At 33.1% G+C, this 27,270-nt stretch overlaps 1 protein-coding gene across 1 annotated transcript; it reads right to left on the bottom strand.

The window, feature by feature from the left end:
- Positions 1–851: 851 nt before the first annotated feature.
- LOC128169478 (uncharacterized) lies at positions 852–21,883 on the bottom strand. Its single transcript, XM_052835615.1, has 3 exons — positions 20,189–21,883; positions 18,520–19,455; positions 852–913 (listed from the first exon to the last, which is right to left on the bottom strand). The coding sequence occupies exons 1-3, from the start codon at positions 21,870–21,872 to the stop codon at positions 900–902; spliced, it is 2,634 nt and encodes an 877-aa protein (XP_052691575.1). The 5' UTR covers positions 21,873–21,883; the 3' UTR covers positions 852–899.
- Positions 21,884–27,270: the final 5,387 nt, after the last annotated feature.

Raw genomic sequence — 27,270 nt, 5'->3', positions numbered from 1 at the left:
TCTTTACAAATTCGAAGCCAAAAATTAAGAAAAAATACAGAAAATGACTGTGTTGCAATTCTTTGGGGGTAAATCTCCTCCAACACAAGATGACATCTTTACAAAGCCAAAGCCTTAGAAATAAACAAAACAATGGCTCTGTTGCAATTGTTTGGGGGTAAATTTACCCCTAACACAAGATGGCATCATTACAGAGTCAAAACCAAAAAAAATACAGAAAATGACTGCGTTGCAATATTTTTGGGGTAAAAATCCTCCAACACAAGACGACGTTTTTACAAAGTTTAAGTCTTAGAAATAAACAGAAAATGACTGTGTTGCATTTTTTTTGGGGGGGGGGGTAAATTTACCCCAACACAAAACGCTATTTTTACAAAGTTAAAACCTTATAAACTATATACAGATCATGATTGTTTTGCAGTTTCATGGGGTAGATTTACCCCAAAACAAGACATCGTAATTTTAAACTTTAATGTATACAAAAGGCATTCATGTACATCTTTAAATTTTTTTGGGTATATTCACTCTCAACTCTCGACACATAATTTAAACAATACAAGAAATGTATTATTGACTAATGAATATTCATAACACCAGTTAAACTACATGTACGTTGACGATGTTATGTAACAATTCACAATCAATATCAAAATATCATTTATTAAATGAAGATAAAGTTGCAAACAAATGAGACCTAATAAAAAAATGCCACTGGAAAACTAAACAATTCAATGAAACTATTTTAATAAAAAAAACATTCTAGAATGATAGACATACATGTTTTATAATTGATTGAAGTAGTTTTAAACAAACTGAGGTTATTATAATTATGCCTATCATAAAATTGAGTTCTGAGTATCATTTTCTGTCCACTTTCTCAATGTATTAGGTTTCGGACTTTAATCTTCAGTTTCTAGAAAAGTAAAGACAAACATGAAATTAATCACCTTGCTTTTGACAACTAACTGAGGTAATGTCAGGTGACTGTCATATAATCATTTCAAATTGTGTAACGTTCATTAGTACGGAGGCGTTGTTTTTTCAACTTATAAATTGTCCTTCTTTTTATTGTATTGTCAACATATAAAGTATTGTGACCTCTTATTTCTAAATGCAAATGATTGAATTGTATCATGTGATTTCTATTTAATTTAAATCACCTTATTGAATTTTACCAGTTTCATTGCTATCTGCGTTTTTTGACTTTAAAACATACTGATATAGAAAATTAGACAAAGAACAATAAAATAAATGCTTTAAAGTCATGTTGATATCAACATGCTTTCATTTTTGGGGAACATATTGCGAAAATATTATCGAATGAACTTTGCCGGCGTGGGACTTCTGAAAGCGACGTCACTGAATTCTGAATATAGCTGTAACGACACATGTAGAATGACATTGACACTTTGATATAAATCAGAAACAAAGAGCAGGGATTACTTTATAATAATTGAAATAAGCAACAGTATTTGTTATCGTAGTTAGAGGACTGCTGCATGAACTATATTTAAGCAGTTCTTTATGATCTTCTGTGTTTGGGTTATTTTCCAATAAACACGTGATATGATATTTGAAACAGATACATGTGATTGAACATTAAAACTACATGGGCCTCTTTACTTTCACGTATTATATTAACCCCCAACCCCCCCCCCCCCCCCACCATCACCACCACCAGAAAAATGTTTTATTTACCAAAGCGTCAAAACAAAATGTACGATAACTTTATTTGCTTTTAAATACTATTATGCATGAACTATTAGCATTAGTGTTGTCTTTACTCATATTCATGATTTGATGCGAGTTTCTTTACCACACCAATAAAGAAACCTTTCACATTAAATCAGATAATGAAAAAATGCAATGCTCATGCAGTTAGTTCATGCATGGTAGTATTTGGTATCGTATTTATATGTAGATTACATTGTACTTGAGAGGGTAGCTGATTCAAAGACGAATACAGATGGGTAAAACATTTTAAGCATGGGAAACGGTTGTATCAACTTGATTATTCAATCATGGTCATATTTTGGAGGTAGGACTGCTTATGTATACCACCCTTAACTACGATTACAAACGCAGATATTTGGATGCTTGATATTAATTCAAAAAAATGTCTGAATTTTAATGTTTAGATTCCTTCATTGTGGATTGAATTTCATTGAGCCAATATTCGTAATTTGCTATTTTTAAAACATAGGTTAATGGTAACATTTCGTGGAATTACAAGTATTATAAATAATAAATATAATAATTCTATTATTCATAAATGGTTGTGGATTTAAATTTATGGATGACGAAAATTAGCAATAACGAAATCCATGAAAATTGAGCATACACGAATTCCAATGATTCCACAAATGTCAGTCTACAGCTAGATTCAGAGGTGACGCACAATCAGCACTCCTGCCCCCGCGACATTTTATTCGATAATATTTTTTACCATATGTTTCCAAAAAATGAAAACGCATTTATGCTTATATACTTACTATAATATACATACATTTACATTGTTCTATGTCAACATTTCTTTCTCGATATAACTAAAACTCATTATTTTTTACTCCGTATTCTTTTAAATCGATATAGCAAAAATACAGATCCATTACAATAAAATGATTTAAATTATGTTAGTCATCTCACTACAATGGAAAATATTTGCATAATTACAACGACATAATAGTATATATGTTGATAACACAATACAAAGTATGACAATGTACAAGTTATTACACATCAAGTGTACGCCCCGATACGCTTCCGTACATAAGCCGCAATGACATTTACATGTACATGTAAAATATTCCCGTCAAATGACCTCTTATTTTTTTTTTTTTTTAGGGGGGGGGGGGTCACTGTAAATATACATCGTGTACTGCCTATAAGAATGTCGTTACTTCAAAATATATGTATAAAGGCAAGTATTTGTGGATTTGTATTTCCAATACTCCTGTCAATTGAAAGTGTAATTCTAATAAATCATGCACGACCCGTCATGACTGCTTTAAACTTGCTTGTGTATTTTTATATTGATTTATGAAGAGTTCATTTGAGTATGAACTTCATTCCGAAATGTGCATCATATCTAAAGGATTTTAATTTATCTTTCAAATCCCTCAATAAAAAATGCAACAGTATGAATCCAAATACATTGTACATCCTATTCTTTAGTTTTTCCTAAAAACGTACACATTTTCATTTATATCATCTGGTGATGCACGAACCGCGAGGGTTTAATATTAGTTATCGGACAGCGTATATCTGTAATGATTTTGTTACCGATGACAAAAATTACAACAATTGATAAACTCATATGTGTTTCTGAAGTGTGTGTACTACATGTAAAAGATTCCCCGATTTTTCAATACTCAAAAAATTGTATGTTGTATACGTTGAAAAAGTATACAATCTTTGGATTTTAATTACAGAAGCTATCGATTAAAGTTATGTGTTAAACATTTTTTATCTACTGTTTTGTTTCATCTAATTTATCTACGGTTTCTTGAAAAATCAACATGTAGGTTGGATATAAATAATGTTCAAATGACTTATCTTTGTTATCGCCTTATTTGCCAGTACGGCATGATTGACACATTATACCAAAACGTCCTCGTTATCCACTACATAGGCCTATATGATCAACGAGATGTTTCGAAAACATGCACAGATATAGGATAAGTCTTGAGAAACAATAAAATCCGCGAAAAGATTTCTCAAGTTCGAATTTCTAAAGGGTATAATGTATAGGGTTGTGCCGCGTTGTGGGCCGTAAGGTAAAAACGAAGGGTATGTTTTCCCGAAGGTCCACCAGTATACAGTTCCAGAGAAATAAACAGGCAATTGATGCAGGATCATTTTGAATTTATTGGACGCAAATCAACGATGGCAACATTATAACAATTTAAGATCAATTCTATGTAAGAATCAAAATTCGGTGGCCACGCATAGTCAAGGATTTTCTTCATACTTGACAATTTGATAGACTTTGGTGAGTAAAAAAGCCTAACACCATTTGTTTGTTGCTATGTGGTCCCTTTGCCATGGTAACCGAGGGTAAAGATGTAAAAATGGCATTTTAATGCTTATTTGAGAACATATTGTGAGTAATGTGCAGAACTTGGAGTTTCCTTGGGTAGAATATATTATGAAAAATAGTTGTCATTTTTCAATAGAAAGAAACAAATTAATGGAGAAACGCATATTTTTAGAGTGTTTCCATGGTTACTAAACAGAAATCTGTTTTCCTCATCTAATTTGAATAAAAAGTGCAAATCTTGGATTTTTTGGTAAACACTATTATGATTGTGCAATTAAAAATTCAAATATGAAAATTGAGAACCGTTGCTATGGTAATAAGCTTAAAAATAAGGAAAATTATAATATTTTTAGGCATCTTTAAATGGATATTATTCACTTATAATGAATAAATATATAAAATCAAATGGTGAGAAAAAAATAAAGTATGTCCTTAAATTTAATGACACTTGAAAAAACCCTGAAATTTTCTAAATATAAGTGCCGTTGCTATGGACTTTTCAAAAAGTAAGAATTTTTGTATGATTTTTTACGCAACTTAATTGTCCATAGCAACAACACTTCTCTATTGCATAACAAAGGTTTTTGTGGTGTATAATGAAAATTTAGATATATTTTTACAAGTTCCATCTAAAACAATTGCAAATAAAATCTAAAATCAGGAATGACAGCATATCAAAATAATCTTCAATTTTTCAGTTTTTCTTAATTTTTGGCCTTGTTGCCATAGCAACGGATGTCAATTTTCATGATAAAATATATATTGCTAACATTGATATGGATGTAAAAATTTAACAGTTTCCCATTTGGGCTTATTAAAAAACCGCAGAAAACTGATTTCAAAAATTTGAAACGGTTTCCATGATAATATTTTAAAAGTATTGGTTTCTCCATCAATTTTCTTATATAATTAAATAAAAAAATATAGGACAAAGGCTGCTTCGTATCTTTGATAGTTTACATTAGTGGGCAAAACCTTCTAATATGGCTTCAAATAAGGTAAGTTTTGCTATTTTTCCATCTTTAGCCTCGATTACCATGGCACCGGTTACCCCATGCAACCAACTTTTAGTGTTTTTTTTGTGTTTTACACTTAGGTGTGTCCATGTATGTAATATAAGGAAAATTGGTGACTATGCGTGGCAGACCCTTTTATAAATCATTGATTCTTACATAGAATTGATCTTAACAGACAAACATGTTACAAACGAGTCGGATATGGCCAGTAGTGGCCTCCGGACTCAAAACTATGGGTGAGTCGGACGTGGCCGGGGCTAGCCGTCGTATTCCAGACTGCCGATTGACAATTGTTTGGGAAGACGGGGCTATAATTTTGTCATTTTCGCAAGCAAATTTTAGCACCTATTTAATTTTTATAGAATCATGTTGCTTGTCGGGGTCAGCCCCCCCCCCCCCCCCCCCCCCCCCTCTGGCTGATGCTGCTATGTGCCTGTTTAAGCCTGTACATGTAAATGAAATACTAATATAAATGTGTACATGTAGTCTTTGTTAATGATTCAGATAGAAAGAACAAGTCAAAAACTTTAGTGGGTAGTATTAACCAGTGTTTTTAAAATTTTCTTTTCAATATAGATTGTCTCTTACATTGCAGTGTACAAAATTTAAACGTCTTTCTTAGACTGAAATTGACACATACACAATGCTGCAGTAGGTAGTTATATCGTCTGTAAAATTCAGTTTGGTTTCCTGTATTGCGATATACACAAGGCTTGTTCTTTTAAGTTACTTGTCAAACCAAAGGAGGATATCTTAAAATCATTGAGTTATAAGTTTGTTTTTTTTAATTGGTATACCTATGTCAATTAAAAGAACTCTCCAATTGACATTACACATCTTAATTTCAAAACAGAGATACTGATATAAAAGAAATATCCAATACAAAGTCACCTAATCGCTAATCTACTTTTTGAAGCTAGATAATCGTAATCTGACCAAACATTGTAGCAAATTTACTTCATTAAATTTGTGTTTTTATTGCATGTAACTTAATGCATGAAACATTTTTTATCAACATGTCACGGTGTAAAATTCAATCTTTCGGACTATTTTTAATAACATGTATTTTGTAAATTAATTTTTCGGACTTTGTGTTAATTGCTACTAAAACTTTTCAGATATTTCTACAACTGTTTTAAAAAAGAGGCACACTCAGTGATGGACAGCTAATCTTTTATTTGACTCCTGTTTATGTTTATCGAAACTTCTTTCATCTTATTATCCTTTTATGTACATGCTGCTAAAATGTCACGAATTACTCAATAGCTGTTCTTTAATTGATTTTCTGACTTCTGTACATATTATGTTAATCCTTCAAAGTGTTTTATTACAATAATTCTGAAATGTAAATTATAGGCAGTTGGAATCAAACCTTCGGTGCTGATGCATACCAAACTCACATAAAAGTATATTTCATGTAGTCTATATAAAAGTCTGAAAACTAAACGCGTGTTGGCTTGTTGTAGGTTTCATGAGGCTGGGTCCAACAACAAGAGAATAAGCTCACGGTTGGCCCAGAATTAGTCATGTACGAGAAAGAGCGCCCCGTAATAAACATCTTATTTCAAAATTATTAATACTTTAAACATTGCTGCGGGTACCTGTTTCACTACATGTAACAACATGTGTTAAAAATCTTAATATTGTTTCCTACTTTCTACTTTTTCTACAATAAATTTTTACTTATTGGTTTATATAACGAACGTTTTCAGTTGAAGCAATTCGCAACAATCTCAGAACTGTAATATATTTTCAATATTGCCTCGGGCACCTGATCATGGCATGCATCAAACTCATGTTGTATATCTTGTATATTCTGTGTAAGTTTCATTGTTTTTCTGATCGTTAGCAAATAAAATTGTCTTTTATCTACCTACTCATAGCAAGATATCAGTGCGTAGTACGTAAATCGCCACGACTTTTCCAGTTATAAATATCTTTCTTTCAAGATTTGAAAAAAGAACAGTATCTCAGATTTATTGTAAGTTAGCCTGGCGAAAATTTCGACTTTTTAATTGTAATTTGTAAGAAATTGTAGTGTAAATCGGGAAAATGTGACAGGGCCTAAGAATGGTTTTCGTAAAGGCAACAATTTATTCAAAGCAAATTGTAGGAGTGTTTGCAAAAATGCACGTTTATAATTCTTTATGTATATTACAATATGTAATAAAGTCTCGGGGAATAAAAATCACTTCGCTGTTAGCGTCAATTCATTATAAGCATGTTCGCTATAACCGTGTTTTACTGTAATAATCAGCGACCAATGAAGAGAGACACCGATTTATAATGTTATAATGTATATTACATCTTAAAGATGTTATACATTGTATTTGCCTTTAAGATTTCGAGTTAATGTGATCATACCTGACATGCGGTAAACGGCGCATCTTAATTATGCATTTACAAGTTTAAAAGTTGTAATGATATTTTAATTTCGTTCAAGTCACAAAGTTTTAATAGGTCAAAACCCATGGTCAGTCATGGTGTGTAACATTAGATTTCAGTTTTATACAGAACTTTGTACCCTCTGCATGCTTCTTTTAAGAGGTATGTCTCTTTTGAATATAATTTAAAATGAAACACCTTTGATGAATACAAATGCATCCGTTCCAAATATATAATATCCACATATAAACAATGGCATGCAGTTAAACTTCCGAAAGTGAACAGTTAATTGGGGTTTTCACAACTTGGTTGCAAAACATGTAACAACGCAGCCATGGTTGGTATCAGATACCAGATCAGTTATTAAGGATATTCCATAATATCAATTTTACAATTTAGTTGCAAAATATGTTTATGACATAGTTAATATGATGGGTTGTTGGTACATGTATCATAGAAAGATTATGTAGGTCGAAAAACAAACTGTATCACAAAATATTTCTATCTTTAGAATAGATATTGATAGAGGTTGTCACAACTACTTTAAGTTCCTAATTTACATACTAGTATAGCAAAAAACATGTAGGACCCCCTTCCCGAACAAAATGATATTCTCAACGAATTAGCTCCTATTATTTCTCTACAGCGAGTATATAGGAGGCCGGTTACATTAATCAAATCACAAATAAGCTATTACTGTACATGATATATCGTCTTTAAATTTTGAATAAAGTTAAAATATTTTGCTGATGATGATTGTTACTGAGGGTTACATTTCATATCCTGATGTTTTGTACATTGCATAGCGATACATCAGAAGTGCGGAGACAATGACCGTGAATGAATCCCCAAATCAGTGGACGTCGTTGCAAGTTAATCTGTATTTTATCAATGCCGTGAAGCATATAATTTAGACCGACCGCTGTGGGAATTATCTCTCATGAGAATAGTGATAAATTGCGATCTGCAAGCTTACAGAAAAGTCGGGCAAATTGTGTTGGAGGAAGTAAACAGTAAAGTGGAACAGCGATAAAGGTATCTGTTTAAAACTTTATGTTCAGTTCTTCTTTCAGAATATCTCGCATAACAGAAAACATTTAAAACTTGAAATAATGGAATCCACCCCATTCATACATGTATATTTATATTTTATATTAAACTGTCATTATGCAATGTATGATGAACTCGAGGGCTTGATTTTGTTTCAACAAAAACATGACCCATTATTCCAAGTTTGAGAATTCAAGTTATTATAAAGTAAATATATTTAAAAATTAATATACTTATAATTTTTTAGATATACCAGTCCTTGTTAATCTAAGCAGTGACATTCAAAAACTACTTTTAAATTTATATATGCACCGCGGTTATCCCACCAAAACCACCACATCACCTCGGATAAGAATTTTGAGGATAAGCATTTGAAACGCTTCATGACAAAATTTTTTGTATCATTAGGGATTGACCTTGTAGCTTGTTGCTTTTTTTATTAAGCATTAGTTCTACTTTGCATTCGCGACGCTTAACGATAAAATTGTATAATTAGGTAGCGATTTATCATTAGTGGTTGATATTGTCAACTGTTAATGCACGAATTTATAGCATTAGAGGTTGCAATTGCAACGCTTAATAATATTTGTATCATTAAGCGACGTTTTATCATAAGAGGTGGATACACCTTTTGTATTATTATTGCTTAAATGTTACTTCCATGCTAAATAAGAAAAATGCTGTGAAAAAGCAAATTTTAGCTAACTTCCTGAGTCGACCGAAAGTTACGCCGGATAAAACAAAATAGTGTACATATGGACAAATATAGGTCTATCATCCCGCAAATTTAAGTTGTTTAAATCATTACTGTTTTGAGATTTCTTCAAAATAAGGGGGGGGGGGGGTTTTGGGGGGGGGGGCAGAAAACGGACAAACGTAAGTGCTCAATAAAAAAAAAAATAACATTTCTTGTTAACTTGCCTATCATATATTATTATTTATGTCCTCCATTTATCTTATGCTAAAATGTGTGGAAACCAGTTCCATATTGGTCCTGCAGCTTTGTTAATTTTTACTCCTTCAAAGGGGCATGGTCACAATTTTGGTCAAAAATTATTTTTTCGATTTTAATGTTTGCAATGCTTAAGTAAGGCATTTTTATTACGCAACAAAAATTTGAGTGTCATTCGTTGAGTTGTAAGCGAGTTACAGAGCTCACAATTCTTTACTATGCAAACAATGCTTTTGTTTACATTTTGAATGTTGAAGTGAAAAGTCCAATTTAAGACCTTAAATGAATGTGTTAAACGTTTTCAACTTTTTATGTATGCTAAAGATGAGTTAAAAGATAGACAAATCAGCTTGAAAACTATTGTTTACTGGTATATTGAACCTATGTAAACAAAAACAGGGCACGAGCCTTGTTTACAAATCAATGAATTGTGCGCTCTGTATCTTGCTTATATACTAATGACTAACTCTCAAATGCCATTTGATCATTAAATATGCATACATTAAGCATTGTAAATAATAAAAACAGAAAATAGAGTTTGACCGAAATCGTAACCATGCCCCTTTAAACACTACAAGTCATTACATGAATATTGTCATTTATTAATGACGAAGATAAACAACTACAGTCATTTCATGAATATCTTTTACAATTGTATGATATGCTATGAGATTTGTATGCTATGCTATGTGATTTGTATGCTATGCTATGAGATTTGTATGCTAAGCTATGAGAAATTGAACTGAAAGGCTTAATGTTATGGTATGCTATGCTATAAATATTAAAAATAAGCCTCCACACACAGAAGAGTTCCACACAATTCGAAGTATAATAATAAGAACCCAAAGTTTACCACAAATGTATCATGTGAACATTTATTTTTTTAAATAAAAACATTTTAAAACCGAGTTCAAATAATGTTGTATGCTATGCTATGGTATGCTATGGTATGATATGACATATGTGATTCTATGAGATTGTATGCTATGGTATGAGATTCCAATGCTATGCTATGAGATTTCAATGATATGTTATGATAGTTCAATGCTATGCTATGGTGTATGTTGTAAAAAATATGCTTGAACCGACTGTAACTACAAATAAACTACCTTAACTACTATGGAGATCCCAGATAAACATAACAAGACTTATTAAGCACCTAATTTCAGACGGGCAGTGGGATCTCCCTAAAGACTGAGTAAGACATAATTATCATTGATGAATACATATTTAGAAGATGGGAGATCCCAAGATAACATATATCCAAACTAGTCTACAACAATGGCAGGGGGATCTCCCTGTCAATTGAAAAACCAAAACAACGTAACAATTAAGGTGGCATTCATATATTATTATTTATCGAAATAACTAAAACTATCAAAGGAAAGCATTTCAACTGATAAACCGCTTTGTTTGATCTCTTCCAGTGTTGACCGGAAGTGACGGTCGACAAAATAAAACCGTTTAAACACATTTTCAATCAAATGTTTATCATCAGTGAAAGTTTTGTGTCTTGATCTCTTAAAGTTTTTGAGATCTCGTGGCTACTTGTTTTAAAAAAAACTACATGAGATAACTGAGATATCTCAGCGGAAGTAGATTTTTTTTTTGGTTTATTTAACATTGCAGAGATGACATATGTAAGGATTTGTACTAATATATTTATTCTATGGAAAATAATAAATAAAAATAAATTAAATACGTAAAAATATAATTTTTGATGAGCTTCCTTCACAACCTGACGATATGACGAACAAAACAAAATAGTTTAAACACATCTTCAACAATAAGTCTATCATCCCACAAAGTTTGGATGTTCAAGCCAGAATCGTTTCTGAGATCTCGATGCCGTACGACCGGAAATGAATTTTTAAAAAATGAAGAAAAAAAACGCCTCGAGATATTAATATTTTCTATCATCCCTAAAAATTTCAGAAAAATCTATTCAGCTATCTCTGAGAAAGTTTGTCGACAAAAAGGGAAAAATAATAAGAAGAAAGAAAGAAGGAACGAAAAAACACTACAATCACTAAAATGTATTCCGTTGGAAACGGAAGACGTTAATAAAAACATAAGAATCACTATAAAGTCTTCCTTAACATTAAGACCTTAACTAGAGTCTTGTTGTTATAGCAACAAAAAGGTCTTTCGTTCCGCGTTTATTAATCTGTAAAAAAGTTACATTTGTCTTGTAAAAAGAAAATGGATAAAATATATACTGCGAATAAGTTTTCCAGAAATAAACTTTCTGTGAAACAAAACAAAAGGCATACAATCAATTGTTGACAACATCCTGTGACGACAGGAAGTTACGCCTGATCAAACAGAACATGGTAAACATATTTTCCCTATATTGTTCTGTATTTCCTTAAAGTTTGGTTGTCAAGTTTTTGTCAGTTTTTAGATCTCATGAAGATACGTTTTTTTGTCTCGCAACCGGCAACGGACAAACAGAAATGGTCAAAAAATTTAAAAGTAAGTAATTTTAGTAAATTTACCTACTAATATAACTGTTCATCAGACTAAATAAATCATTTAAAGAAAAAAATGTTTTCTAATTAAGACCTTTATTTGCCTGAACGCTTCTGATTGGAACCGGTGTTGTATAGCAGTTTTTCCCCCATAGTAGCTTTTCCCCCCCGGAAAACCTACTATATAGTAGCCTTTCCCCCCGGGGGGAAAAGCTACTATATATTATATATTATATAGTAGCTTTTCCCCCATAGTAGGGTTTCTCCCGCACGTTTTTGGTTCAGATTTTATAAAAAATATTTATGGAAATCCAGTAAGGATTAAAATAAATGTTTCTACACTCCCATGTTGCATACATGTATATCTGCATTCATCTGTACAGGTTAAGTTTCGTTTTGCCGATTTATTATCTTTATAGACGATGCTGAAAGTTGAACATGTGTGTAATGGAATTACACATAGAACTTATTTTAGGTAATTTATTGAAAAAGGTTTTACAAGTTAAACACTTAAATTCATAATTCTGTGTTCTGAAATTGTATTAAACGAGAATGTTTTAAGAATTTCTTGATAAATCTATCAGACTGTTTGTCTGTTTGTGAAAATTTCATCCAGGCTAAACCTCTGTTTTAGAGAAATTTTGTTTCCGATGTTTCAGAGCCCGATTTTTAAAATCCTATTATAATATTTATAGTGCATATTCTTTAGGGTCCAATGTCTCATAAACTAGAGATGACCATATCACCATATTGTTATAGTGGCAAAGATTTACCACTTGAAGATGACTTTGAAAATTTCAGCCCTCAGGATAGGGACCCTTAATGTTTCAGGGCTCGATGTTTAAAACCCCATTATAATGATTGAATAGTGTTCTATGAGTGGTGACCCGAATCTCAAATTCTAGAAATGACCAATTAACCATATTTTCACAGTGATAGTGGTATACCACTAGTAGATGACACCGAAAATGTAAGCCCCCCATGCAGGGTAGGAGCCTTTGTTGTTTTCGAGCCCGATGTTTGAAATCCAATTATAAAGAATATGTATTTTTAGGGCCCCATATCTCAAAAACTATAGATGACCACATGAACATATTTTTACGGTCATTTAAAAGTACAGCCATCATTTAAAAATACCCAACCACTCATATATTTCTTTATCAAAATGATTGAAAATTACTTTAATTCTGCTGCTTTTTTTTTTTAATTTTACAAACAAATTTTTTGAAAAGGTACGCGGCTAAAATTCTTTATTCTTCAAAACATTTAATCAATTCATAAGATGACTAATGATATAATAGATAATTAGATAAATAAATCAATGAACGTTTATTCATAAAAGGAGAAACCGAAAATCAAAAATAAATAACTAACCTAAGCGCATATATACGACTTTTTTTACTTGTTAGTTGATTAGAAAAACAAGCTTATATTTTAAAAAAAGTCAGCTCATCACAATATATGTGTTGGTTGTTTTTGGAGGGGTTTTTTGTTTTGTATTTTTAATTACCCTTGTTTAATTGTTCGAAGAAATAATATGGTACACAAGTAAATCTTTATTGCAAAAATATGAATCAAATAGTATAAATTTTTAGGTAATGGAATCGTACATCTTGATTTATATGGCATCGTTTTCAAAATTGTATATTTATAAATAACGTTGCAAACTTAAAAGTGGAAAAATTAGCAAATAGTGAGTGACAATATAAACAAGTTAGTTCAAGATCCATTTCACATTTTCCAAAGTAACCAGCAAAAATACCGACATTGTTCTGGTTGTGAAGACATTTCATTGTTTTTTAAAATGTTTAAATCATAATATCTCGCGTTTCGTAGAAATGTGCTTAAAAATATGAATATGCGTAACTTTAAAACGAAATGGTAAACACTAACTTCACATATGCTTTTAATACACAATGCAAAATACCCCTTACCCATGATTTAGAACCCCATCAATCAAAGTAAAACTAAAACATTTCAGTTTCTCATCAATCATTGCATCCTGTCTCCCGTTTGATATTTAGCATAAGAAATATATATATTGTCAATTCTAACGGTATTAATTTAAAATTGATAACCTTTTGGACGAAGGGAGTAATACATTTCCACTTTTTATTCCCCTCCTCTACAAAATTAAGTCAAGATTGGTGAGAAGCTTATACATTGATGGTAATACATTGGAAAATTAAATTTCCAAACCAGCGTATTTTCACTCAAATATGTTCTCGCGTGTTCATAACCTGTGGATAAGCATCGATTAGATGAAAAAGATTCGAGACATTCCGAAATCCGTGTAAAAGGTGTTCCAAAAAGGGGTGAGAACAGGAGAAATAAACGATGATGACACATGCATGTTATGAAGGCGCATGCCTTAGTTCATATTTGGGGTTGAAAAACCCTGTATTTTATTCTATGTATTTTATTAAATGCCATAATTATCCTTTTTTTGTGAGAAATTAATATCATATCAGTTATTGCAAATTATTGTCACGAGTGGTCCGCAATAAACATGGCCGGAAAGTAAAAATGGGGGAAAATCCACTATATAGTAGGTTTTCCGTGGGGGTAATCTGGCTATAAAAAGGGGGAAAGCCCACTATATAGTCAGCTTTCCGTGGGGGAAAAACTGCTATATAGCCATTTTTCCGGGGGGAAGAACTGCTATATAGCCATTTTTCCGGGGGGAAAGATGGCTAGGGGGAAAAGGCACGATATAACACCGGAAGTGTCAGACATCAAAATGCAGCCCGTTACACACATCATTCAAATATCTACCCGCTATATAAGTTTTGTGTCTTGATCCCTTACAGTTTTTGAGATCACTTGTAAACAACATTTGTAATAAACAAAGCTATCAGAAATATTTGAGATATATCACCTGAAATATAATTATTTGTTTTTTTAACCATGTGAAGATGACCTATGTGCTTCTAAATTTTATTTATATGCTAAATAATAAAAATAAATAAATTTTAGAGTTCTTCCTGTGATGACCAGAAGTTACGACGGATAAAACAAAATAGTTTAAACACGTGTTTATAGGTATACCAATTCCACAAAGTTTGATTGTTTTAGTCTTTACCATTTTTAAGATATCATGCCACGGGACAGGAAATGAACCAACGGAAGTGCTCAATGAAAATAAAAGTAAGTAGTTACTTTGACTTTACAAAACGTACACCATTGTTAATCAAGCTAAATAAAACTGTCAAAATAGCAGTTAATCTCATTAACAATTTGATTTATTTGAACTCTTCCAGTGAGGACCGGAAGTAACGGTCGATAAATTAAAACCAGTTAAACACACTTTCATTCCAATATCTATCATCTATGAAAGTTTCGTGTCTTAATCACTTATAGTTTTTGAGATCTCGTGGGAACAGAATTTGTTTTTAAAAAAGCTATCGGAAGTAGAATGTTTTAGTTTATCTAACATCTCATAGATAACATATGTCAGGATATATACTATCATATCCATTTTTAATGTATTATTTAAATTAAATACTTAAAGTAGATCCAGTGTTCTGTGACGTCACACTTTTTTGTAAAACTTTGAATTCTTTAAAAATTGTGCAAGATAGTTTTATTTATTTTATGTGAATATAATCAAATGGATGTAATTAGAATTATTGGTAGGTTCAAGATATTTTAGCACTTAATTTTATTCTAAATTACCAAATTTTTATATATGTTATCTATGCAAAGGGGAAATAACTCTTTTTCTAACTTTTCTCTCAGTTGTATGTCTAAATGCTATAGTTTTTCTTATTCCAACGATTAATTTTAAAATATTTTTGTAATTTTAGTTTTCTGATAAAGTTGACATTTAAATTAAACAAGAAAAATAAATTTCTGCCTACAAGATTTTACTTTTAAGAAAAACAAATACATTTTTCTAATGCTAAAATATGCTTTAGTTTATGTTTATCAGGCATCTCAAAAAAGTGTGATGACATGTATATTTTTTCTAACAATTGATGACATTTAAGTCTATTAAGTCGAAATCAGTTTGGTTTTTCAACTTTCCTCAGAGAATTTTACGAATATGGAGCTACCTTAAATAAAACTAGAGGTACTGTGAGCAAGCTCACAATTGATACCTCCCGCTAAGAAAAAAATCATAACGCGTGTATTTTTGCTATTATAGAAAATACTGGATGAATCTATTTCACTGTCCATTTTCTAAAAATAATAACTGCTTTATTTTTGAAAACTGTTAATGTTTAGCTTCTAATATTTCCATTAATACAAGACATGACGCAGACAGAATTTAGCTTTTTGAAACAATGACCTTGAACGTTCTCCTTTGACCTTGGGTCAAGGTCATGACACCCCCTTTAATCATAAGGAATTTTTGTGTGAAGTAAGAACTTCCAATGTTTCCCCATAAGAAAGATATGGACCGGACACGAATTGTGCATTATTTCTGCCATTGACCTTGACCTTGGCCCGAATGACCTTGGGTTAAGGTCATGACATACCCTTAGGTCATAAGCAATCTTCGTGTGAAGTAAGAACTTCCAATGTTTCTCCATAAGAAAGATATGGACCGGACACGATTGCACAGACAGACGGACGGACAGACAGACGGACGGACAGACAAGGTGATTCCTATATACCCCGCAAACTTTGTTTGCGGGGGGTATAATAATTGTTGAAGTACTTGCGGTAATGACCAGAAGTTGCGACAAACAAAACATAATAGTTTAAACACATTAATTTTACAACTATAGGTCAATCATCCCACAAAGTCTGGATGTTCAAGTGTTTGCGGTTTGCGAGGGAACAAGGTTTTTAGACGCAGAACAGGAAACGGACGGCCGGAAATAAATTTTGAATTTTTTTTTTAAAGCCTCGAGATATTATTATTCTCTATCATCCCTGAAAATTTCAGAGAAATCTAGCCATCTCTGAGAAATTCTGTTGAAGTGGAGAAAAAAAAAGAAAGAAAGGAAAAACACTACAATCACTAATTGATCTGCCGTTTGAAACGGAAGACGCTAAAAAAATTACAATCACTATAGGGTCTTCCTTTGGAAGCGGAAGACCTAAAATACTCAGAGTATGTTAGTAAATCATATATCCCTTATACTTATACTTATACTTATACTCAGCGTATATTAGGAAAATCATATAATCCTTTAAAAAGAACCCGTGTACTTCTTTTATTGTTTAAGGAACACGTTGCACTATTTTATTTTTGAGGAAAACTTTAAATATAAATGGCTCAATTTTGGCGAATGTTCAATGATAATTGAATAGTAAAACATGTCATCCTCGCATATCGCCTGTTAGACCAGTATACGAGGGTGGTTAAAAATTGATCTACGGCAAAATGACTGTGTACTTTGTAGGATGACGTATGTTTTATCAAATGACTACCAAATGAAAATAAGTATGCAAAACAAGCGATTTTTTGTTAGCATGAATTGGATTACGGAGCCCCATTTCATATTTCCGCGAGGTCAGGTGACGTCAAACTACTGAAAGGCAATATTTAAACCAGTCACTCTTTTTTCAAAGTAAACACTTTTTAGTTCACACACTTTTCATGGCATTAACCGATTTTTAAAACACGTGTTCTAAAACACATGTTCACACCATTATTTGTTAAATGGTTGTATAATGCCTTCTGTGTTATATCGTAGATCGTTTGGATCCAAAAATCTCTGTCCACGCAGTTTTGACATCAGATAAGAAAATAAAGCAAAATCCATCGGTGCAAGATCCGGTCTGTATGGGGGGGGGGGGGTTGTTCGAGGTGCTGCAAGAGCTCAATATATCAGTATTTTTATTTCAAACCTTCAATTCCAATTGTAGATCCAATTGTGAACCTTTGTCTTATAAACACAGCAGCATCTAAGAACCTTTTGGTCTCCATAGGAGATTTTTATGCGTGCACACAAAATTTGATGGCGGCCCGGTGCTCGAAGGTGTCCAATTACGATAACGTCTTTGATTTAATTTTTAGCGTTGGTCGTCCATATTTGGTGTTAAAACGGTCAATTTAATTGAAACTCTCACCACATGACCTTCATAACTTATTGTAACCTCATATGTCTTATGACCTGTGTCCGTTTTCCCTTAACTTAATACATTTTACTTAAGATGCGGTCAAAAAGAATTGGAGTATGATTAATTGCAATTGCATTAATAAATTATATTTATACCAAAGTCTTAAGATACGCATATTTGTAATTCATAAAGATGACACCAATACGATTTAAATAATTGAAATAAATATTAAATGTTCGTATTTAATGCGAACCTCAGTGTCTCTTATGGCTTCCTCAGTACCCTCAGTGTCGACCTCAGGTTTCTCAGGGCTACCTCAGTACCCTCAGTGCAAACCTCAGGGTCACTCAGGGTTTTCTTAGGGCTCTCACTGCAAACCTCAGGGTTTCTCAGTGTTTTCTCAATACTCTAAATGCTAACATCAGGGTCTCTCACGGTTTTCTCAGGGTTTTTTTTTATTTTTGTCTCAGGGTTGTTTCTTTGCAGTTGTGATATATTAAGCATTCCTTACATGTAACTTATTTACAATGAATACTGAGTGCCTTTCTTATCTATATCCAATTAAGATAACAGATTATGACTCAGACTTACCTGTCATTTCGTCGTCCTGGTTAGTGATATATTTGTAGATACACAGCTTGTTGTCCCACCATGATCCGACCCAAAGATGGTGAGTGTTAGCATCATAAGTCAGGCTCCATGGTTCACCTATCTCTTGTGATTCTGTCAGTAGACATGAGAGGAAGTGGCCGTTCTTGTCTATCATCTGTATTGTATCGGTTTTCAAATCACACACCAGGATGTGCGACAGTGCGTCAGTGCATATTCCACATGGCCATAATCCTGATCCGGAAGGATGACCTGTGTAGGAGAAACGATGTCTACCTCCACACTCTGTTACCACTACTGCACCAGACTCAAAGTCAGACACAACGACATCCCCATTAATGTTTTCTGTTATATAAAGAGGTTCTCTATACAGTGCAAGTCCGGTTTCGTCGTGTTGTATCGTTTGTGTCTGTTGCCCACTCTGGTTGTACCTGGTTACCTTCCCTGTCTGCATTTTAAAGCAACACATCCCGACCAGCAGGTCGCCACTCGATGGGGACGAGTACACACAACGCGGTTCCCACGTAGAGTCTGTGCTCTGTAAACATGTAGTGCTTGTTATCATATCCTTTGGTATTTTCTTGATATCACAATTCCTATCTATATAAATCAGTTCTTTCTCACTGTTCACTGTGTGCAATCCATAGAAATAAGAACCACTACATAAATTATCCACACCATGTAGAGTGACACCTGTTGAGTTTGTCAAGATGCGATTTTGTTCTCTATCACTAACCCAGACCTGATCTGGTGTCACACAGGAAATGTGATAACAACCACGGATATCTCTCAGTGTGAAAGATTTAAGCAATTTTGGAGGAGACATCAGCATCAGTTGGCACTTGTTTCCTTGCATTGGACCTTCTGTCCATGTGGTTGGAATTACCATGTCAAGTGACTGCATCACATGACTTTGATCTGCATACAACAAATATAAAATTCACTCCGTATAAGTACATTATACAACTCATTTTTAAATGTAAGCTTTTTTTTTTTTATAAAGTTTGCATCTCCGTATTGGAGTAAGTTTGAGCATATATAGATAAACAAATACAGGAAAAACTCATAAAATACAAGCATGGATATAGCGAATATAGAATAAAACAAAGTTATATGGAGTCCTCGGCTAAGTTCCTAACAAATCATTGCAAACGTTTACGGTTATAACGAAGTCGATTATAACCAATTTACGGACAGCAAATTAATTGTGAGTCCCGTAGAGTTGAAATTTAGCGGAATTAATTTTTTTATAACGAAATGTTTCATAGTTATAATTAGTTACAAAAATAATTGAAACAATTCTAAAATAGATTTTATCACATTGATTGATCAATTAATATTTTGAAACAAAGATGTCTCCTTTAATTCCTGAATAAGCATAAAAGGTAGACAGGTGAAAGGAACATTTTCATATTGCCGGTTCGCTATAATTTTGTCACAAAACCATTATGCGAATAAATCGAATTACGGATATACATGTAACGAAGTAAATCTGCTGGTCTCTAGGACTTTGCTATAACTGAATTTTACAGCTTAATAAGTGTACTAAATTAATATTTTACTATGACATGTGTGAAATAACAAAAATCAAATTCACATCTATGATATTTAGCACAAGTATTCCACACAATTGACAGTAATCCACACTTACCTGTGATATACCTGTAGACATACACTTTGTTGTTGTTCCATAATCCAACCCAGAGACGATGAGTGTTAACATCATAACTCAGGCTGTATGGTATACCCAGTTCTTGTGATTTTATCAGTAAATATGACAGGAACTGACCGTCCTTGTTAAGCATCTGTACTGTGTTGGTTCTATCATCACACATCAGGATGTGTGATAGCGCGTCAGTACAGATTCCACGTGGCTGTAGTCCTGAATCTGAAGGATGTCCTGTGTAGGAGAAACGATGTCTTCCTTGACGCTCTGTCACCACTACAGCACCGTACCTAAACAAAGATTTATAGTCAAAGTCAGACACCACGACATCTCCATTGTTGTTCTCTGTTATATAAATAGGACCAGTATACAGCTCCGGTCCTTTGTCGTCGTATTGTATGGTCTGTGTTAATTGGCCGCGCTGGTTGTAACGGGTTACCTTGCCTGTATCTGTATCAAAGTTATACATCCCGACCAGTAGATCCCCAGTAGACGGGGACCAATACACGCACAATGGTCTCCATCCAGAGTTAGCTTTTTGGATAAATGTGACGCTTGTTTTCAAATCTTTTGATAGTTTGTTTATGTTATGATCTCTGTTTATGTAAAACAGTTCACTCTCACTGTTCACTGTGTGGAATCCATATAAACAAGAATCATTACAAAAATCCTCTAGTCTATGTAGAGGTAATCCTACTGTGTTTGTCAAAATAAAATTATGTTGATCATCACTGACCCAGACTTGGCCTGATATCACACATGAAATGTGAAAACAACGACGGACATCATTCACTGTAAGAGATTGAAGTAAATCAGGACCAGACATCAGTTTCAACTGACAGTCGTTTACTGCGCGTCGGTTTCCTTTCTCTATGATTTGTATTTCACTTAGTGACTTAAGCACATCCTCCTTTTTGAGTGACTCAGTCATGGAGAGCTGACTTGTGTGGAGTGTAAGATGTATCTTGAAGAAATGGGATTTTATGGAAGAGAGGAATTTTAGCGGATTAGTTGATGACTGTTCATATCTGTGTACATATCTCTGTAGGCTGATACATTGTTTGCCCATTTCTTTCTTTTGTTTTAAACATCTGTGTTTGAAATTAAAATCACAAAACATGTTGCACATGAAATCGTTTTGTATATAATCAATAAGATGCTTCAGTTTCTGTGCCTTTGCTAACATCTCTGACTGATAGATGGATAATTCTACTCGACATGTTTGGAAATCAGCTTTGATTCCTGGCAGAAGAACTAGTCTGTAAAAGAGAGCTTCATTTCTGATAGTATGAATTGTTCCCCTGTGTTGTTGTCGCTTTGTTTTATATCCCTCTTGTATTCTTCTAATTCTGTGTCGTCTTTTTTTAAAGAGAGAAATTGGGAATTTGTGTGGTATATGCTCAATACAAGAATCGCACAAAGGAACATGACAAAGTTCACAGTAGGTTTTATAAACATTACTAGGGTGTCTCATACAGATCTCTGCTGAGATGGAATTCATTCTCTCACGATATGACACAACATTGTGGTTTATTGTTTGGATATCTTTTACATGGTTCTCTTTACAATGGGAACACAGATCATCCAGACATGATTCACAATAGTACCGTGTGTCCCCCGGACACTTAGAACACTGATGTACTCTATATAAGGTCCTTGCTATGTCCATGATTTGAAGGATAAAGGTCTAAAATAAAAAAAATAGTGTGTAAAACTTGATAAATATAAGTTAATCACTTTATTTTTTTCTCAAAAAACATTTTGTGATTGCCTGTCTCTTTTAGATAATATAAACTAAAATAATTCTCTCTCTCTCTTTCTCTCTCTCACACACACACACACACACACACACACACACACACACACACACACACAAATACTTTTCTTCAGAAATTGGTGATTGGCCTTATAAAAAATGAATTAAAGGTATTTGGGCTGTCTCTCTCTCTCTCTCTCTCTCTCTCATTCACACACACACACACACACACACACACACACACACACACACACACACACACACACACACACACACACACACACACACACACACTAATAATTTTCTTCAGAAATTGGTGATTGGCCTTAAAAAAAGTGAATTAAAGGTATTTGGGCTGAATGGGAACTGAGGAAATTCTAGTTACAGAGTTCCGAAGACATGCATCCCTTTGCTACAATGAATTGTATAAAAAAAAACAGTCCCCTGCCACTTAAGGGTCATGGTCATATCAGACCATGCAAAAATTCGTTTTTCAGAACATATATACTTTCCACTTACACCTATTTGCGTCATACTTCACATAAAAAGAGCTCTTGAGTAAAGGGTGGTTAGTGACCTTGCACCAATTTTCAAGGTAAATGTGAAGGTCATGGCAGAATTATATGAAAAGTCCTTGTCTAAAACATATATTTTCTCCTATTCCGCCAATTTGGCTCATACTTCAATCACATGGTGCATTAAATCAAAGGGTATGCAATGAATGATTTTTTTAAGTCAAGTGTCAAGGTCATTTGATCACATAAAACGCACTTAAAAGAGAATACATATACTCCCCAAATAGCCATACATGGCTAATACTTTACTTAGAGAGTGTCTTTTGGTTAATAGTGTGCAGTGAACTTAACCGAGTCAATGTGAAGGTCGTACCTGATCTCTTTATGATCTCAGACGATAGGTTATATGCTTAATCCTGCTCAGATTGAACAAAAGTGCCTGTATGAAAGAGGTCATGAGATTGGATTAGAAATTCTATGTCAGCAGGAAAAAAATCTAAAATATACGTCAAGGTCAAAGCAAATTTCTCTGATATTCTACCCATTCTGTTGTCCATTATACAAGCGAGGCCCTTTGATATGGTAACCATCTCAAATGTTGTCTAGTTGAATGTTCAAAACTTTCAGTGACAATAACTGCTAGACGGGGGGCTCGGACCCTTTCGGTATGAATGGATTGAAGAAGCCTCTAAGTGATTAAAAGTTTAGTCTCTTCCTCTACTGGTTTATGATGAGTAGCGATAACAAGCTTTTCATATTCATGAGCTATAACATTGTCAGTTCTAGGAACTATTAAGCAAAGGGTCATCTGGTAACAACGGAACAAATTCATGATAAAACTCGATACACTTTACTATTCGCTATGAATTATTCCTAGTAAATATGTACCTCTGATGCAATTTACTGGCCTCTAGTGTCATTCTTCATACGCGAACAGTTCATAATTTGACTTCTCATGAAAAATTACAAACCGCCAACAACAACAAAAAATCATAAAACAAAATACAGGTTTAAAGCAGAACAACACATACCTCTAAAAGATAAAGGGAGAATCAGGGGCTCGTAACATAAAGCATGCTAAGATATTGACTTAAGTAAGGTCATAAGTAGGACTTAGGCGGAATCGTAGGACCTACATAAGTCCTGCTTAAGTATGTCTTATACCGTAAACTTAGCAATGTCCTAGCTAAGTCATGTTTATGTTAAAAAGAATAAACGTATTTTTCATTTCTTTTGTCGAATTTGGATGTATTGGTAATAAAATCATATTTTTATAGATACACGTGCATGACATCTTTGATATTAGATGGGGGTAGATGTAATTAAATTTACATACAAAACATTCAATTAAGGTGGCATGAGTATATATACGTTTGTACCTAAAATTTTAAACATAACTCAAAGCGATGGATCTCGGGCTATATATTCAGGTTATTGTTGTTGCTTCTGTTTTGACGAATATTCACTATTTTAGTCGTTCTCGAAGACTGCCTATGGGGTAATATCGTGAGGCCGTAAGAACTTGATATAATTATATAGTGAATTTCTTTTTATCTTTTGTTCTACATCTTACCTCACCAATAAGGCAATTCATATATTCTGAGTATAATTTCTTCATTAAGTCGATATATTGAAATGAGGCAATCGTCGTCATTAAAATCGCTGAGGGGTTTTCTGTCTACAAACATCCTTTTTTAATTTCTCAAGTTTCGCAAGTTTATATATGCAGTTATTTCTTGTTAACCGACCATTACATGTTTACAACCTATTAGCAGTCCACTTGCATACTACTGGTTTATGGAAAATGTTACAGATCATTATGACCACTGTTAATATTTATATCAATCAAATCAAATATTTTATATTGATGAGTATTATGATATTTATTCTGTGTAAATATCATAATGTGATTAATACTCTGTAATCATATGTTGAATTGAAATAATTAACAATAAGTCTTCTAAATGTGTGAAAATAATATTTTTAAGACATACAAGTACTTAAGTCTCCTCTACCGGCCGCCTAAGTTTAGGGTAAATTGTCCTAGCTAAGCACTTTTCTAGTTACGGACTTAAGTCTAAGAATGTACATAAGTCCTACTTAAGCACTGTCTTAAACTTAAGTACCCTTTATGTTACGAGCCCCTGGTGCCAAGGAAACAACAACAAAATCAACTGTATACAAAAAGCAGGAAGCAGGACATTGCGCTTTTTTTGAAATGCCGGTTTTAAATATGACCTCATACGGAAAATATTAAGTTGTTTATCAAAATAATATACATTTCAATTTTGATATTTATTCCAATTTCGCAAGCGGTTTTTGTTATCTGATCTGTAAATTACAGTACTTGGCGAATCGCATTGCATGGCATTTAATTTTACATTGTAGAAAACCAATCTCTTATTATTCCGTCACTCACACAAAGCGTCTGCTGAAAACTAGATTTTTTTCAGAAAAGGACAACATTCTTTAAAAAATGAGGAAGGTTTTACAAGAAAATATTCCTTAAAAAACTGTTAAAAAGCTCAACACACATGGTCCATCATTACATATAACTACATTCGACCTTTTATAAGTAGAACATAACCGTCGATTTGTCTTTGTCACAAGAAAATTACATTCCTTTTTGTTAAGTACATGTAAATAGGTCATGATAATGTAAACGCATTTTATGAAATATATCCACTTCAGATACACAAGCTAGGCAGCAAACTTTGTTCTAAGCGTTACAGCAAACCTGGTTTTCTCCTATGTGAACAATATCCATAACCTATTTGTCAACCCTGGATCGTTAAACAGTACATATCAAGAGAAACAGTGAACTTACCACCCGCCCGCCATTTTTTCCATGTCATCGGAAAACGATAATAAATTGTGAACTAGAGCAGAGCTCGTGGCAAAGCCACGAGTAGGTCTTCCGTTGTTGCTGCGGGTTAAAAATATATGTGATATGGTGTCAAACGATTATAATGACAAAACTTTCAGTTCCACTTTTGTTATAAAAACGTGTCGTGATTGAAAACCTGTATATAAAATGTGTTTTGAACAAGACAGGAAGAAAATGTTTTTGGAAAACTATTTGTCGAACACAGTCTGTGTAATCGTTTCAAAAATTATATAAAAAGTGAGATGTTTAATGGCGAGTTAAATTTTCAAAGGGTAGCAAGCAGTGTTATAAAAAGTATGTACTCATAATTTATGTCAGGTATTGTAGTTTTTTTTTAAAAACCTAACCCACCTACAAAACACGTAACCTTTTCTCTAAGATAACTTGTTTATTTAAATCTTTCTAAATTTTTGAAGAATATTTGCAAGTTTAAAATTGTTACGTGCTGACAAAATTTAGTAATTTGTCAAAATTGATGGCATCTTTGAGATTTTCAACAGGGAAATGTGTGTCGTCTGATATTATTTAATGATACGAATAGATGTGGACATTCAAAATAATATATAATCAGCTAAAAAAGATGAGCGGGAGATTTTATGCAAAAGCTAGCATCTAAATTTTACACCAGATGGTGCTGTTTCATAGGGACACCGCTATGTAATGTGAATTAAATAACCTTATTTACAGAAATGAATATTACTTCTCTCGACAATTTAATAATATGCAAAATCCATATTTTTATGTCAGTGGGTTGACTAATTAAATTTAAAAAAAAACTTCAATTGCGCTTGCGTAAATTGGAATTATGGGAAGGAATTAGACAGTCCGTGTTAGAGAAATTCGAAGAAGTTATGAAACTGGTCAGTTTCTATATCAAACTGTGCATTGATGTATTAAAAGACTATCATTGGTATCGTCTGTAGCCATGGTCCGGAATCCGTGTGTGCAGTCATACATTGTATGTACATCGATACACCTATACCTCCTCATGATCACCTACAGCCATACAAATGAGGGTGCAACCTTCATATACACAAGCATATTAGTATTATAGTTCTGGAAACTATTTATCTTGTATTTTAATATATTTGGTATTCATTGTTCACATAAAAGCCACATATATTCCACTGGCTGTAGCTAACCTTGTAAGTAAATTAAGTTGCATAACAACCTCATAATACACAATTTCAATTAAAAAATTTTTTTTTAACCAATTTCCATACAATTAGCAATAAATAAAATTCCCAATAATGCACATCTATCTCACTTAGTGTAACTTTGAGAAGCGCATCTATTTTTGGGAGGCAGATATGTCGCTATATTATAGTCTGAAAGTCAGGTGAATTATCATGGTCTTTCAAAGAAATAAGAAATCCGTCGACAGTTGCAGTACTTTGATGATTTCTATGGTGATCGACTGCATTGCTTAATGTAGTCGTACTTCCGAAGAACAAAATTTTCTTTGTCTTCAAACTTTTAATTATAATATATTATGAATTTTTATGTTCATAACTATAAAAGTTTAGCGTGTTCAACAGGTTCATTTATTAGCCACATTCTTAGGTTACGATTTCACATCTTTAATGTGAAGATGATTGACTTCGAATAATAGTCTTTTTGTTTATAAAAGCACCCTTCCAACTGTTACTCAATTACATATGTTCTGAGTTGTGTGCGCTGAAGCGACACAAGATCTTCGGTCGCACGTGGCGATTGAATTAACACAGACTGACCGAATAAACACATGGGTGGGAAAATTAAACACGTTGAGGAGAAAATGTTACACATAAGAAGAAGTCACCAAAAATTATTTTCGACAGATCTGGGGCCCGTTTCTCAAAAAGGCGTAAGTCTGGGCCTAAGTTAGTCCGACTAACAAAGTTACGCCAATATTTAGTCGGGTCTAAGT

The sequence above is a fragment of the Crassostrea angulata genome, unplaced genomic scaffold, assembly GCF_025612915.1.
Source record: "Crassostrea angulata isolate pt1a10 unplaced genomic scaffold, ASM2561291v2 HiC_scaffold_140, whole genome shotgun sequence".
Classification (NCBI taxonomy): domain Eukaryota; kingdom Metazoa; phylum Mollusca; class Bivalvia; order Ostreida; family Ostreidae; genus Magallana; species Magallana angulata.
Note: the sequence above shows the minus strand (reverse complement) of the source record. Positions and strands in the feature narration are given on the sequence as shown.

Excerpts from the sequence above, each read along its gene's own strand:
- LOC128169478 (XM_052835615.1), bottom strand. The coding sequence starts at position 21,872 with ATGGACATAGCAAGGACCTTATATAGAGTACATCAGTGTTCTAAGTGT. Across the intron at positions 19,456-20,188 it reads TGTCTACAGGTATATCACAG|ATCAAAGTCATGTGATGCAG; the intron begins GTAAGTGTGGAT and ends TGTTGTATGCAG.